At 35.7% G+C, this 16,755-nt stretch overlaps 1 protein-coding gene across 1 annotated transcript; it reads left to right on the plus strand.

The window, feature by feature from the left end:
• The first annotated feature begins 305 nt into the window (after positions 1–305).
• On the plus strand, positions 306–7,995 carry LOC105043243 (1-acyl-sn-glycerol-3-phosphate acyltransferase BAT2, chloroplastic). Its single transcript, XM_010920713.4, is given in 7 exon segments — positions 306–518; positions 521–577; positions 691–858; positions 1,292–1,698; positions 2,213–2,314; positions 2,430–2,731; positions 7,859–7,995. Coding segments are annotated over 6 exon segments (1,005 nt in total). The 5' UTR covers positions 306–484; the 3' UTR covers positions 2,667–2,731; positions 7,859–7,995.
• The last annotated feature ends 8,760 nt before the right edge of the window (positions 7,996–16,755 follow it).

Here is a 16,755-nt window from a genome sequence, read left to right on the forward strand (position 1 = left end):
TATTATTGGAAAAAGATATATTATTATTTAAATTTAGTTAAAAAATTTAAAATTTTTACTGTTAATTCGGATTTATCAATTGATAATTTTAGTATTTTGACAGAGAAAAAACTTATTTTCTTGAATAGTATACAGATTTGTTATTGGATGATGTAAGATGTATATGGTGGAAACCTTCTAACCAATAATATCTCGTATCCTATTCGGGAACTCCACTGCTGCCCAATTTCTCACCACTGTAGCGCTCTGGAACTTGGTTTCATCACCATGGGTAGGCCCCGTAGTATTTTGTTGTCGGCTTTTTTTGGTTTGGGAAGTCTTCTCCAGAGCATCCGAGGCCTGCAAGGGATCACGGACTCGTGCCCGTGCTCTAAAGGCCTCCTGAGTCCCCGTCGCCGGTGGCCGTTTTGTCTCTTTCTTCTTATGGTTCGCGGCCTCTAATCCTTTCGTCATTAATTCCTCTCTTTCTTTCCCCGATACTTTGATGGAAACCCTTCTACGGCTCAAACCCTACTCCCTCTTCCCTTCGGCCACCTCCATCCGCACCCTTCTTCAAGAATCCGCCCCTCTTTCGCTGGTCAGAGCTTTTCCTCCTTTTTCTTTGATCGATCGCGTATTTTTCTAAAATTTTTCGATCATATTTTTTTGTCTGACAATCTTTCTTTCTTACTTACTTAATTGGGTCTTTAGTGATCGTTGCAAGTTGTCCGAGGAACCAATCCAGCAAGAAGCTCAGATTTCAAAGCACCAACATCACAATTCCTATTAAGAAACAGGGTACTATTCACAGAAATGTCATTGTGAGATCGGAGGTCGCCGCTGCCGGCTCAACCGATGATTCGGCGTGCTCGATGACAGGTTCTTCCAAGAAACACATTGATAGGAATCTTGATTTCTTGAAACCTTATGGCTTAACTTTGCTAAGCTTTATAGTGGCTGCTCGCTATAGACGGGTTTCATATTGGAACACACCCAAAAAAAAAAAAAAAACGAATCTTTATGATATCTGTTGTTTTTTAATAATCATCAAGGCAGCTACTTCATAAAAAATAGGTTTAGACAAGAAAGGGGAAGAAAAAGAAATCCCACGTTTTGAATGTTGATGAGTCTTTTCTCTCTTTTCTTTTTTCGCTTTTTTAATCTCCATGTCAACTACTTGCTAGCAATCTGATTTATACAAAGAAACAAAAACAAAAAAAAGGAAAACACATTTCTTGAATCTTGATAACATTGTTTTTCTAAATATTTACTGGCCGCTACTTGATAGTACTCAAATTTCTGTAATAATCAGAATTCCAATTGGGTTCGAGAATCAGAGCAATTTGCTTTTACTCTGTGACGGCCGCGGTTGCAATCTTTCTTTTTGTGGGAATGGTGCTAGTACACCCATTCGTGCTTCTGTTTGATCGGCATCGTCGGAGAGCTCACCACTTGATTGCTAAGCTATGGGCGACCTTGACCATTGCTCCATTTTATAAGTTTGAGTTTGAGGGGATGGAAAACTTGCCTCCTCAGAACATGCCAGTTGTGTATGTCTCCAACCACCAGAGCTTCTTGGACATTTACACTCTTTTCACACTTGGGAGGTGCTTCAAGTTCATAAGCAAGAGAAGCATTTTTCTATTCCCAATCATTGGGTGGGCAATGCTCCTTATGGGTGTCGTTCCTTTGCGCCGGATGGACAGCAGGAGTCAGTTGGTACTGGTTCTTCTTCATTTCCCACCCTTTTTTACTGTTTGGTGTTTGTGCCATGGGTTATTTGTTTATTTGGTTCTGTGAGTGCAATCATGGAAAATCATACGTCACATTTCTTATATGCTCAGTACAATGTTCAATGTTAGATATTGCCCCGAGCCATCCAACAATTTAAGTTCATAAATTCATCATTCAGTCAGTATTTGTAAATGGTATCACTGCACTGAAATCATTATGAAATGATGTTAGGATTGTATTATCTTGATTCTGTTGTAGTCATCAACCCGAGAGATCATCCATTTACTGGTCACCCCAGATTATTTTCATGTTTATTGATTGTAAGGAATGAGGAATAGGTTATCTAATGAAAACTGTGCTGTCCCCATTTCTTCTAAAACTAGGAAGTTGTAAGACAGTAATTGGCAGATGAGTTTTTTATACACTGATGTCCAGCTCATTCTTTTTGTTCTTTGAATGCATGATATGTAAAGTTTTTTTTTGATTTATTTGAGAACAGGATTGCCTCAAACGTTGCATGGATTTGGTGAGGAAAGGTGCATCTGTATTTTTGTTTCCAGAGGGAACTCGGAGTAAGGATGGAAAACTAGGTGTATTCAAGGTTAGTTCTTCAGAAGATAAAAACTAAGTACGATTTCATCTAGTAGAGTTTAACTCTGCCAGTATATTATTTCTGATGTAAACTGAGATAGGAAATTACGTTTATGATCATGTAGAAAGGTGCATTTAGTGTTGCTGCAAAGACTGGTGTGCAAGTTGTGCCAATTACTCTTTTGGGAACCGGCAAGCTTATGCCTGCAGGAATGGAGGGTATTCTGAATCCTGGTTCAGTGAAAGTTATTGTTCATCGGCCTATAGAAGGAAATGATGCAGGCATGTTATGCTGTGAATCTAGGAATGTCATAGCTACTACACTTCTGGTTCATGGCTATGGAGTGCATGGTAATGCATAGTTGACTTTTGTTCAGTTTAAGACTCCCACACTTCGGTCTTCATTTTTTGGGGGAAGACTTATCAGGTACTTCTGTTCTCTCATAATCAGTTTTTATGAAGAAGTCGAATGATGCAATGGCATGGTTAAGAAGATAAGAAAATAGAGAAATTGCTTTTATTTATGTTTGTGAAGCTAATACCATAAAGATGCATACTTACAGCCTTTCTCCATTTCTTTGCTACTTATTCATTTTTATGTATTCCATGGTCAAACTATCATGTAATTCGTTATTAGATGCTATCTCCTTTAATTTTTACTTCCCCCTAATGGCGGAAAAATTTACTAATAAGCTGCAGCCTGTGAAGTCTAGAATTGCAATAGGCAAAAAATGCCTCCCTATAGAATCACTAGTTGCAAGTGATCTCTTAGGTGATAAGTTTTCCCTTGCAAAGTGCCTTTCTTGTGAACCATATATGTATTTTCAAATGTTTAACTTTGAAAGCTCTTATTTATGCCCACAAAAGCATTGTCTTTAATAAGTTAAGGTCTTTAAAATTTTGGTAATTGTAAGGCATAGATTGTTGTTGTTTCCCTGTAGTGTTAATGGAAAGGATATATGCACATCTTTATCACTTTATACAAGTATATTTAGTTTCTGATCCTTTCATCTTCTAGCATGCAATGTGTATACTGTTGGAGTTAGAGACACCCAAATAGAGGCAATATAAAAAATGCTCAGATTTTTTTTTCCCTAATAAACAAATCTTCTCCCCTTCTTCCAGATTGACTGGAACTCATGTGGGTTCAACATGTGGATAATTGGTTAAGTGGCACGGATAGCATTGGGTCCAATCCCTGTGTGAAAATAATTCTTATCTTCTTCCAAGTGCCTTCCTCTTTCTATTAGAGACTTCCACAGTTCCACTTGTCAAGCAAAGAACCTTTCTCATCCCTTTCCTACTCCTTTAATTCGTCTTTGCCCTTTTCTCCTTTGTCCTATCTTTACGACTGTGGTATTTGATCTCTAAGCAAAGAAAAGAGTGGGAAAGTTTATATTCTGGGTTTTGTTTGATGTTGCATTGTGGCATGACAACCAAGATGACCGGCATGACCTCAAAGTATGGACTGCATAAGACAACATAACAATCAAACAATCAAAAGTTTAGACTTTAATAGTGAGAGATAGAGCATGGCAAGGGGGCGATTTGTGAAGTGAAATCGATATCATGTGACTGTAGTTAAGGAATGAAATTATGGTAGAACAATGAGCTAGGCTGCAAGGTTCTTATATATGGTATCAGCTGTAAAGCTGAGATTTGGTTCAAGGGCAGCAACTTCTGCTCCATAGTCAATTGAAATCAAAGCGATCACATTAACTCGCATTTCAAGGGTCTAGCAATCCTTCAATTGTGTGAAGTGGGCCTGAATGAATGAGCACTAACAATATTTAGAAAAAATAAATTCAAGGTTTATTTGGAAAAAGAAAGCATAAAAGGAAAAGTAGTAATATGAGTAATTTCTAATTAAACAAAGGGCAGTAGCATCAGCATTAAGATTCTAGTCAACAAAAATATACTCACTTAATGGATGGAAGGGTTCTCCTTATTTTCCTTTTCCTTTCTTTCTAGTTCTTTCCAAACCCATCCACCTTATTGGGCACCTTTGACCGAATATTAAACAATATTCATTGGTAATCTAAATCTTACCTTGTCTTCAGAGTCCTTTTGGTTGACCATAACTGGGTAGATCTTTTGCTTTGTAAAAATAGGAAGTAAAAGTTCATTACTTTGTGGAATCCAACTACATATTGGTGTGAATCCCAATCCCATAAATAATGATATGCATACAATATAGTGAAAAAAAATTTTGAGTTTCAAGGTGAAGGGAATTGCACCTCTCAACTTCTGCTTCTAGTAATGCTGTTGTTTAAATAGCAGAGCCAAAAAATCTAGCTTTGTTTCTATAAGAGCATTGTTGCCCTCTAAGGCTGAGAAGATGCCATTCAACTATGATCTAAAAAATCACCTAGCTTGTGAGGATGCAGTTGGGAAATGTAATTCAAAGAATTTGAGGATGAATTGGAGCTGTAGACTGTAAAGAAAAGTGCAATTTAGGGAGACCTTGTAATTCTAGTTCCAAGTTATATCTTCGTTTATTGGTATTCTTTTACTTGAGTCACACTCTTTCCAGTGAAATATAAGATTATAGGGGTTTATGAAGATATAAGTAGCAGATGCACCTTAAAAGTAGTAGGTTCACCTTAATAGATTGAAGAGAGGGAGAGAGTGCAGTGAGTATTGTAATAGTAGGTGTACCTTCAAAGTTTGAGATGTGAAATTTATAGTTATATTCCCTGGAAAACTTGTTTTCTTTGGTTATTTCTTGAAAAGTGTAATTGAAACTACAAGTTTTTGTAGATTATACTATAATATTTTTATGATGTGGATCAAACATGCAAAACAAGTAAACATGTTAAAATCATTCTTTATGATGGAAATTTTATTTTAGAAAAATCGTGAGCAATTCAAAATTTATTGGATTATATTTGTGAAATTTCAATATAAAGATTGGTTTGGTATCATCTTAACTAGAAACTGGACACTCTATTAGTCTAACTATGATTTGAACCTTGCCAATAGGAGTTATGCATTGGCAATTTGCCATCATGAAACTAGTTTCGTTCTAGACCTATACTACAAAGTTGAATATGGTTCTGGATCTACATCAGGGTTAAATGTTGTTTTGGACCTACTTTACGAGAGTTGAATATGCTTCTAGACCTATACCACAGGGGCCAAATATTGTTCTTGACCTACTCCATGGGTTAAATGTACCTACACAACAGAGTTTAAATGTGGTTCTAGGCCCTATCATAGGGATAAGTGTAGCCATAGTCATAAATAATAAGATAGAGAATAAATGAGTTGTATAATTGGATTCTAGAGAATTTTTTGATTATGCTCAGTAAAGGTCAATAACTAAATATTTTCAGTTATTCTATTTCTTTCAGAAATTATTGCTGGCTAAACATGTAAAATTATTGATTGTTTATAAAAGTTTTAGTTGCATACTATCATATAAAATTTACTTCCAATGTGTATGATGGATTTTATTGTTACCAACTTTATTTGTTTTTCTTATCCTAACAATGTTGAATCCATTTGGTAGTGATAGCGACAACTTATTGAACTTATTAGCTGACTTTTAAAGTTTCTTTTATTTTCTTTCAAATCCTGAGGAGTAGAATCCTGGATTTTGGGTACAGGGAGTGAACATGAACGATCTAGGATTGGAATTATTATCTTTCTACTAGTTAGCCTCTAGTTTTTTTGAACCTTATTTTGTGTTGTTGGTATCTTTAAGATATGCATGTTTGATGAATTACTTATGGTGGATGATTCTTAGTTGTGGTGCTCTATTAAAATGATATTTAGGAGTTTTGTTTTAAAACTTTATATGGTATTTGTGATTTGAGTGTACTGCTACCTGTTATGTTTCTGTCTAGATGCTCTGAAGTATATTCTGTTGGAATTTGAGATTATCGGTTTAGCCTTGCGTGTCCTGTGGATTGAATCGTATGGGATGCACATCATTTGTCATGTGCTAGGCTCGTGATGTTGGGTTGCAGGCATGTGAATGTACTAAGTGGAGAGTACTCTTGATTTTTTTTTTTTTTTTTTTTGGGGGGGGGGGGGGGGGTTTGGCAAGGGCATGAAAACTAGAAAGACATGAGCAGCCTCCAAAAGATGGATCCTCATCCTGGAGAACTCATAGTGGTAGTTAATGGGAATCAGGTAAGGTATGTTTTAGTGTTTTTCCATGTCTGATACATATTTGAAAAATACATTTCTATAATCTTAAAAAGTTTTCATTCTTCTAAAAGCAGAAATGCTTCAAATTGTATCTAGTCTCCATATTTGGGTCTCAGTTTTTAAATTAAAAAGACTCCAATTGTTTCATGGATATGCCCAGGATACTTTCCAAATACCTCAGTGATGAGAATGGGTTGGCTTTCTTTTCATATTTTTTATTTTTATTGGTCAATGTTGATTTTTCAATAACAAATAGTTAATTATACATTTTGTGATGTTATGGAGTGTGGATTGCAGTCTATGTATTGATAATGACTAACTAAATGATAGAGTTGTGGATTCATATATTATTGTGTGAAATACAGAGTGCATATGGAATCTGTTGTAGTGATCATAATGCTTTAGTACTTGATAGAGGTTGTATAGGTGCAAGATTTGGATCAAGTATATGGGTTGGGTTCAATAATAACAGTGTTAATGAACTTATTGAAAGATTAAATTGACTGGAGGTTTTTCTTTCCTTCTTCAAGAGCATTCCAGTGTTGATGACCATTGACTATTTGAATGATGGGCATGGTGGATGGATTGTCTCAAAACTTGTTATCTTGATGTTATTGGACCTATAGACTATGCATGGATGATGTCTAAATGACAGTCGTTGTAGCTTATTATTACAATTCACAGAATTTCTTATCCTTATTTTGTATCTTAAACTATTAATATATCATATATCTTGCAAACTGTTTGGTGTGAATGAGGGCTTGATTCTTGGTGCAGATTAGGGATGTTCACATGGTTATCGAATTACTTTATGTTAAAGTATTGTAGGTTTTAATAAATTTAAAAAAATCTATGTTTTCCTTACATTTTTATTGTTCACCTCCATATGTGTCCTATTTTTTCAACATCTACCATAAACTATTATTTTTAGTACTTAATGGTATTATTAATGTGAGAGAGAGAGAGAGGGGGAGAGAGAGAGAATCAACAGGAGTATAGATGTCTTAAAGGAGACTATAACACCCGCAGGCCACAGCCTTAGTTAAGACCTTGCATTTTATGCGGTACAAATGGCAAAAACAAATTACAATGCCTTTTAGCTTGCAAAATCTGTATATCATCCTCAGAATATATATACGGCTTTATTTTAAAAGATCTTCATGCTTGGCAGACAAGAACCATAAACATACTTACAGATTTATCTGAATAAGCACCCCTTGTAAGGGCATACTCTGCAGGTATGTAAAATAGTCATGAAAAGGACATTGAACTTCTCATTCAAATATTCTGCATTCATGAATCTCTATTTTTTTCTGGTTTTCACTGCTGCACATTATGTTGTCAATTCTTTCTTTGTTATTGACCTGTTTTATTAACAATTAACCTTCTGATTTTACAGGAAGGGAAACCAACGGCAAAATTTAAGCAACAGGGAGGAACATGATAGACCTGGAAATTGGTGACTGGGATATATGGGCAGGAAAGAGGACAACAGTTCTGTGAAATTGACTGAACAATGCAAACTTTTTATGTATTTCATGAGCTTCTGATTGATGTCCTCCTAATTATTCCGGCTTGAGACTTCCGCTGGGCATGTACAGATTTTAAAGCCTTGTTGCTCGATTATAGAATAATCAGTCCTGTATCCTAGGCCTTCCCATTTTTTCCTTGCAAATTTTCATACTAAAATCTCCTCACTGGCATGTAAGCAGTCTCTGTTGAAATAAATTGCTTTGCAGAATTCTACTTTGGCTATCAACAACTCGGACAAGTTTTATAAAGGATTTTCCTGACAGATAAATACTAGATGGACCGTGTGTGTAGGTTAGGTGGCACACACTAGGCCTGGCCTGGTGTTTGTCGTGTCCCACAATAAGGGAAAATCTTATGCATACAATGTAGATCAATCTCAGGCTTTTTCAGCCAATTCGAGTGGCTTAAAGCTTGAGTTTGATTTGACTCAAAATATTTGAATTTGAAATTCGATTCGAGTTCGATCGAATTTTAATATCTCATGTTTGAATTTGGTTCGATGAGAAATAGATAAAGCTTCAGATCAACTTGATTAGATTTGAATATTAATCGAATCATATTTGAATTAAAAATTAAATTTTAATTTATTAATAATATATATAATAATATATATTATAAATAAAAATAATATTATTAAAATATATTATAAATTTGAGTAGATTCGTGAGTTTTTGAAAGAGTATCTTGTTATTCGATTTCGATTTGAAAAATTATTCAAGTTTGATTTGAGCTTGATAATAATCAAATTGTATCGAGTTTGAATTCAAAGCTTCGCTTGCGGGAGGTTGTGCATGTCTGAAACGATGACGACAGCAGGAAAAATAGCGACCAAGCAAACAGTAGCCTCTCCCAGTCCCTGCCTGTATGGGTATGTCTTAAAAGCAATGCAGACTTCTAGGTCATCGAAGCTTGAAACCTTCCATAAGTTCGCCCTTCTTGAGAAGGCCTTGCTGCAACATTCTGATGTGATGTTATTTGATGGCATATTGAATGTGAATATGTGGATATGAGCACAGCGGGTGCATCTTAGATGGTTACGACCCAGGTGAATGTATCAATTTGTGGATGTCATGGTGCACCTTTCAATTTTAGTCAGGTTGGACCATTTGACAAAGGCCTGAAAGAGTGAGACAGGAGGAAGTTCTGGAGCGTATTATACCATTTATTAGGATTCTAGATTCTAATAGAAAGGCGGTTTGCATTATTTCCATCATTTAGCGATTATAAATTCCTCAGCCCGTGGAGATCCGACTCCGACGTTTCTTCTCGATCTCAAATGAAATGATGCATTGTCGGCGGGTCACATCTAAACAGTGAACTCATGATATCATGATGTGACTTTGCCAGCATGACCTGAATGTTGCCATGCCTGCCAACACATGCATACACGTGCAACATCTCCATGTGACCCATGAGCAGAAGATCAGAGGGCTTCCACGCCTTAAAAAAAGAAGTGCACGGTGGTACCGACATCTCAGGTGCAATAATAGACATGCATATAGTCCCACACCATTAAAAAAGAAAATAATGGATCATTCCACCAATACTTTCCTCCAGGTCATTTTGTCCACCTTTCTTCACCAAGTCAACGTAATCACATGACCAACTTTAGAGCTGGCCCATGCTCAAAAGCATGTTACCTACAAGAAAGCCACGCAAAAGGTTGCGCCCGGCAACCCTCTCCTCCCATTCCTGTGTCTTCTCAAAATCCATCAGTTGGTTTGTTGTCCCATCAAATGCGATGTATGTGCGTATGTACGTCATACTTCGGGTAGAAGACTCTCCTTTTTCTTGCTTTGAAGGTTGGCTAGGTAGGTTCCTTGCGAGCAAAGCATTCATATAATTTCCTTAATCTGTCCAATTCTTCTTTCCCAAAGGGCCGGCCCCCAACCTTCTAGATCATTCTAACCTCCCAGGCCTTCCTCATGTTTTCTTGTGGGTAATGCTTCCTGGAGTTCCGACGCCTGTATCAAAACCACTCCCATGAACCAATATTTATGCTTCTAATGATGGTAAGCAGTATGTCTCTATAGCCATGCAGTGGGGTTTTCAAGTCCAAATTAGAGATGTGTGGGTGGTGGAGATGCTAAGAAAAGAAATCTTGGCCTGTTTTTCCTTTCCATTTTTATGATCGTGGTTGAAGCCAACACTAGAGTGGTTGGTTGCTTTCAATTGCCACCTTGGCTGACTCAGCTTTACGTGGCCTTCAGTTTATCAAAAGTGTGCCAACATAGGCAAAAGACAATAACAGGCTGGATAGCAATTAGCAAGTGACAACTGCTCACTTTCGGTGCGGGTTTAAGCAGCTTTCCGTCCGACAGGAACCGGAAGATCATAGATTTCAAGGAGATTTTAAGCATGCATAAATAAATGTCCGGGTAAACGTGTTCCCTCCTTATTCATGTCTCTGAAATTTCGTGTGCTTGTGTCGCATGCAAGTATGTTCGAGCTTTCGTCCATTCATAGTGGAATCTTAATATACAAATTGTAATGTAGCTGGGTGCCATATAAAAGCGTCAAGAACATGATCATGATTCCAGTGAACCTAGCAAAATAGATTAACAACAACAAAAAGCCTGGTTGACAGCAATCCTTTATCCATAAGTTAATAAGCTCGCATGTATATATCGTGGTATATTGCACAGTAAGGGCTTCGTTATTTCATTTTAGATGCAAGTGAGCTGATTTGACGAAATTCTATTGCATGCAATATGTAATCTGGACTACATTGGGATTCATGTAACCAGCGTACCTGATACTGGAAATTTACGATATGGCAAAATGTGTAGAGGCACTTGTAAATTGCAAACAAAAGGTTTACGAGGCCCGCAACTGATGACTCGCCAACTTCGCAATCAGCCAAGAGAAAGTCTTCATGCACCGCACGTAGTGTAGTAAAAAAATACTGTCTCATTTTATTGGTACAAGTAGTCACTGCTTTCCAACATGCATTTAATGTCTGTAGTTCTGCTTTTTGATTTGAAATTTTGGATGACAAAAATATCCTTCCTCTTTTGAAAAAATTATGACATCTTATGATGATATTATGACATTCTGCAGTTATATTATTACTTCCTATATAACAGCAAGTTATAATTTGACCATAGCATGTCATAAGAAAGAGGGGGATATTTTTGTCATTTAAAAACTTCATAAATTTTCAATGATAAAAATGTCTTTCTCTTTTTATGACTTCTGAAATAGCATTATGATTTTCTATCACACAGGAAGTTATAATTTGACTGCAGGATATCATAATATGGCTACAGAATGTTATAATTTTTTTCAAAAAAATGGATATTTTCATCATTCAGAATTTCAAAAAAAAAAAAGAACTATAGATATTAAATGCACGTTGGAAAGTAGTGACTACGTGACCCAATAAAATGAAGCAGTGTATTTTTTCTGCACCGCATGCGGTGCACAAAGAATTATTCATCAATCCATCAACCATGCTTGGCATGAAAACAACAGGTGTTCGTGTACACTTAATGAAACAATGTAGCATTACTCTTATAGTATAGACCTCAACATTTGTTTCTTTAGTTGCCAAAATTGCATTCTGACCGACAAATAATTTTCACTCCTTTTATTTCAGCAAAATGATGCAGTTACATAGCTTGAGAGTACGTATAACCAAAATAATCCAAGAACAAAATATTATGAAGTGGCACAGAGTTAGAGGCAGTAGAGTTTCAGACCATGTAGTCTGAATGGTTGGTCAATAAAAAAGCCATCTAGTCTGCAACACTATTTATTTTTTGATAGATATGTTTCACTTCTTGAACATACTATATAATGACATCATGTGCGCTTCTACTTTCATAATGCTTAGGTCAAATGTGAGCAAGCATGAAAAAAAAAAGATTTCATATGAGTATTTGTTGTTGTTAGAAGACTCATTCCAATGAAGAAAGCAATGAAACATGATTAGCTTCATAAGTGATGAACCACAAATCGTCATGCTTTGTCACCGCAGGAATGTTGCATTTAAAGGAATAAGTAATTCATTGTTTGGCCTCTAAATTTCCGTCTGATTTATGGTTTTTTATTTCAAGTAGAATAGAGAATCTCCATATTTATGTAGAAGATCCTCTACATCTAAAAAGAATAATAGGGATCCTGCCTGCCTAAATAAATTTAAATTGATTGTCCTGCATCCTATTTATTCAACTACAACGTACGTCTCAGAAAAATGAGCAAGATTAAATTCAACCTCAGATCGAAAAGCCTGCAACTCAGTTGTAAAATTTAAAAAGCTACTAAGACACCGTTTCTTAGGAATGAAATTATAGGTCTAATTGCAAGTAATATGTGGAATTGCCTCCCTTGTAGTAGAAAATCAATTTTGTAAAATATTTCAAGCCTTCAAAGTTATTTTTGATATATTTTCGTCTCATGATTGGACAAAATTCAGCAAGGAGGATCACAAGAATGTTTTGCTGGCCAAATGTTAAGATAAAGCTCAAAATAACAATGTTTCCTATTTCTTAAGAAATTATTTTTCAGAAAAAAGTTGCTTTTTGTGAGAATAATCAAGCGTGCTTCCCAGATAGTGAGGAGAAAGTTTGCTAGATACTATTTTTTCCCCAAAATAACACAACGGGATTGCTACATTCTTTCTTTCTTTGTTTGTTTGTTTATTTTATGTCTAGAAAATTAGATTCAGAGGCAATGAACTATACAATCAGGTTAGCCTATTTTCAAATACTCCTAAGCTTCCCAATCCTGAAGGCATGATTCAAACTGAGATTATTATTATTATTTTGGTAGAAACAAACTTAGATTATTTGATATTTACTAGCCTAGTAAGCTAGTATCTTTGAGGTTGCTGCATTTTAAGCTCAAAATGCATGGTAGGATCAAAATGGGGGAAAAAGAAAAAGGGAAAAAAAAAAAAAAAACCAACATTATGGTGTGGCATGTTGCTGATATCAAGAAAAGACTTGTCCAAAGAAGTATCTGGATCCATATCAATTTCAGAAGCAAAGTCAATGGTTCTTATTAGTGGTTGCTGGGAGGCTTATGTGGATTCTGGATTTGCATGCCTCATCACCTTTAAATTTTGTATATCTTGCGTGTAACCCACGGGTGCTTTAGCAAAAGTTTCGCCTTTCTCGGACTAAGAACTTCTAATAAGGCAAGGCAGCTGTATTTGGACATCTCTAACATCGATGGCTCCACTCACACATGGCTAGAAATTACGAGGCATTATGGAACGCTGGGCTAATGTGCACATCCTTAATTGGCCATTCTGGTCAAATGCTTTAAAACTCGACAGATGGTACTACTTTTTTGAACCTTCTAATATGATCCAGTTGGATGTCTGTTATTGGTCATAAAAGTGATGCAAGCTCCTTCTAAATGACCTCGTCGATGCTCCGAAAGGAACTAACTTAATCGGTTGATCAAGACATATCTCAATGATAATCTCTTAATATATATTTTTTTAAATTTTTCCTTTAATTCTTTAGTCTATACTCTCGTTAAATTACCTTCAAATGGATCTTGCAGCAATGCTCCTTTATTATTTGTTTGTTTTCTTTGGAAGAACAAAGGTGGAAGTGCCATTTTTAATTGAATGTAAACTGACCCGGGATCAGTGCTTCCACAGACCATAATCATGCTGACAATAATGCATCTCCAATAGGTTCCATCTTTCGTTCACAGTGTCATGATTTCTCGATTGAAACTCCTACCTTTTTCTCCAAATAAATTCATCAACCAGCCAAAGGTTGGAGACACATAGGAATCATTGGGTAAAGAGCTATCACCAATCGTTTTTTGTTCTTGAACTATAAAGTGGGCTAGGAGAACTCAGCTACTTTTGAGCTTAATATTCTAGTCTATACAAACTAGTCGTAGCAAGTTGCTGTTTTCTTTGGTATAAGATAACCATTGTCCACCCTCTTTATTCCAATTCTTCCTATCAAAGCAAACCTGTTTACCTAAACTTCTTTCGTCTATAGACCGCATCATAATCACATGGCGCCATGAACGATCATTAATACTCCTAATCTCACCCAATAAATCCCTTCACTGTCCCCAGCTTTGCATTCTTACTGGTCCAGATGGCAATCAACAGAGAGGGTTGGCAGACACAATCGTATGATATATTGGTCCTCGGTAAACAACTAACAGTATTAGCCCCAAATCTATTCATACTTAAAAAGAAAGGCCGTGTGCAAGAGTCGTGTCATGCGCTCAAGATCCGAGCACTATTTGGGTGGAGATGTGGTCATTAATTATCAGAGAAAAATTATTTCAAGATGTGTTATGTGAGTTTTGGTTTGCTCATTTATCCTTTCCCACATCCTTTGGCTCGTCACTTTTCCGCGACACCATCACACCTACATCATTTTCAAAAAAAAAATATTAAAATAAAATTATTAAAAATATTTTAAAATTTTGATTTTATATTACCAGTAATCTAATTGTCATACCAAACATATCAATCAAGATTTTCAGTAATTTTACTATAAGATTATCTGTATGCATCAAATACAGCAATCAACATTATTGATAATTTAATGATGATAATCTATCTTGAAGGCAATCTACATTATCTTTTAAGATTGCTTAGCGACGTACCAAATGCAACGTAAAAATCATTTAAAATTCTATAAACTTATATATAATATCTAATTATGATATAGTACTTTCTCTATGATTTTTCATGTGTTTCACGTCAGTTTTTCTTAGAGCCGTCAAAACGGGCCTTGGCCCGCAAGCCGACCCATTTAGGCCCTTAAAATAGTAGGGTTGGGCCAGTGTTTTAGCAGCCCGTTTAACAGAAGGACTTTTTAGCCCGACCTGTTTATGGCCCTGCCCGTGAAGGGCTGGCCCGTCTAGCCCGCGGGTCAGTCCGTTTTTTTTAAAAAAATAATTTTAAAATAACTTAACCACTTAAAGTAATCAGTAAATAACTAATTATTTCTAAAATATCTTTTTTCTCATTTCTATGCCTCATTAGCCATTACTTCCATCGTTAATGTCTAATAACTCAAATCACTTTTTCCAAACCTTAGTCCTTATTCATCTTCCCACTACCCATCTGATCATTATTACTCTTTCCTTTCTTCAAATGGCTTGTGATATATTAAGCATATCAATCACTACAGTGGCTAGTGAATCAGCTTTTAGCATTGGTGCTCGTGTTTTAAATAAATATAGATGCTGCCTCCTTGATGATCATGTGCAAGCTCTCATTTACACCCACAATTGGTTACATGGCTTTATTCATGATGGTAATATTTTTTTTTATAATTTAAGATAAGAATTTGAATTTAGTTGGATGCAAAATAGATTTTTTCTAACTATTTATTGATCTTTGTTATTTGTTACTTGTGGATTGCAGATAAAGATGATGATTCCACTACAAAAATTGATGCAAATTTGCCAAAACAAGATTGTCAAGTTTCTAATGTTATAATTGACGAAGATGAGGATGATTATTGATTAATGAAATGTTGGCAAAAATCTTAAGAACAGGGACTGAATTTCAATAGTTGGACTCAATGTTATTTGAACAATATTATTACTTCTTGGTTTGTTTGATTTTGTGGAGTTTAATTAGTCTGTGGTATTTTTTCTTATGGAGAATGGAGATTATGATATTATTATAAAAATTTTGGAGTTTTTTATGTTTATTTTTGATGTTTTAAAATTTGATGTAGGGATTGATTTTATTTATTTATTTGATGAAGTATTATGTTTGAGAATTTTTTTAATTTATTATAATTTTTTAATTTTTTTAATTTTTTTAATTATTTTAATTTTTTTGATAAGCTATAAAGACCGGCCCGTTTAGGCCCTTCACTTATAAGGGTTAGGGCTGGGCCACCTATTTGATGGTCCGTTTATCAAAAGAGCTTTTTTGGTCCGGTCCTAATGGGCCCGATTTGTGAAGGACCGGCCCTCCACGGGCCGGACCGGCCCATTTTGACGGCTCTAGTTTTTCTTACAATTTTGCTTTGTTGTTTTGAGAAACTAATTTTTGTTTGGTTTTTTGCTGTCCATTTATCAGTGTCTCATATCTACTTCCATTAGTAACAATGTTAAATTGGGTAATGGGTTCAGTAAAACAAATCAAGACACCTTGACCCGAAAAGATGCATAAAATTAAGAATGGTAATGTAATGCCCAAAGGTTACGAAAGTATCCTACTTCAGATTTTTACTTCCAACCGTACATCCTATATTACTGTCATATATACATTTTGAAAGAGTGTTACCATGACTTGAGAAAGCTAAGTTGCACAAATGGCTCAAGGCAGACTCATTGGTTACGGTTAACATTAGGTGAATGGTGGTGAAAACAAGAGCACACACCACAAATATGTGGTCAATATTAGCACCATTTGATCAAAGTGATACAAATCTAATACTGGATCTTGGACTTGTAAATACAAATCTTTGCTAACCGATCCAATAATCAGTGCAATCAATCTTATGTTATCATATACTTTCATGTTTGGATTTGATTTTTTTTTTTTGAGTAAAGTTTGAATCTTGCAAATGCCAAGCATCCCATATATGAATAACGAATACATGTCCTATCATGATGTAAAAGAACTTGCTCCCGGCTTTATATTCACCAGAAAATTATTGATCGGAGTTTCCCATGGAGTTTGGTCGAGCATCCACCGTCAACTTTCATGTAATCCCATGAGGATGGGCCCACCTCCACTGGAAGAAGCCAAGATAAAACGTTCTGCAGGTTTCCAAAGTCGCACACAACCTACCCATGTGATCCCCTTTTCTT

Source organism: Elaeis guineensis, chromosome 4 (assembly GCF_000442705.2).
Source record: "Elaeis guineensis isolate ETL-2024a chromosome 4, EG11, whole genome shotgun sequence".
Lineage (NCBI taxonomy): Eukaryota > Viridiplantae > Streptophyta > Magnoliopsida > Arecales > Arecaceae > Elaeis > Elaeis guineensis.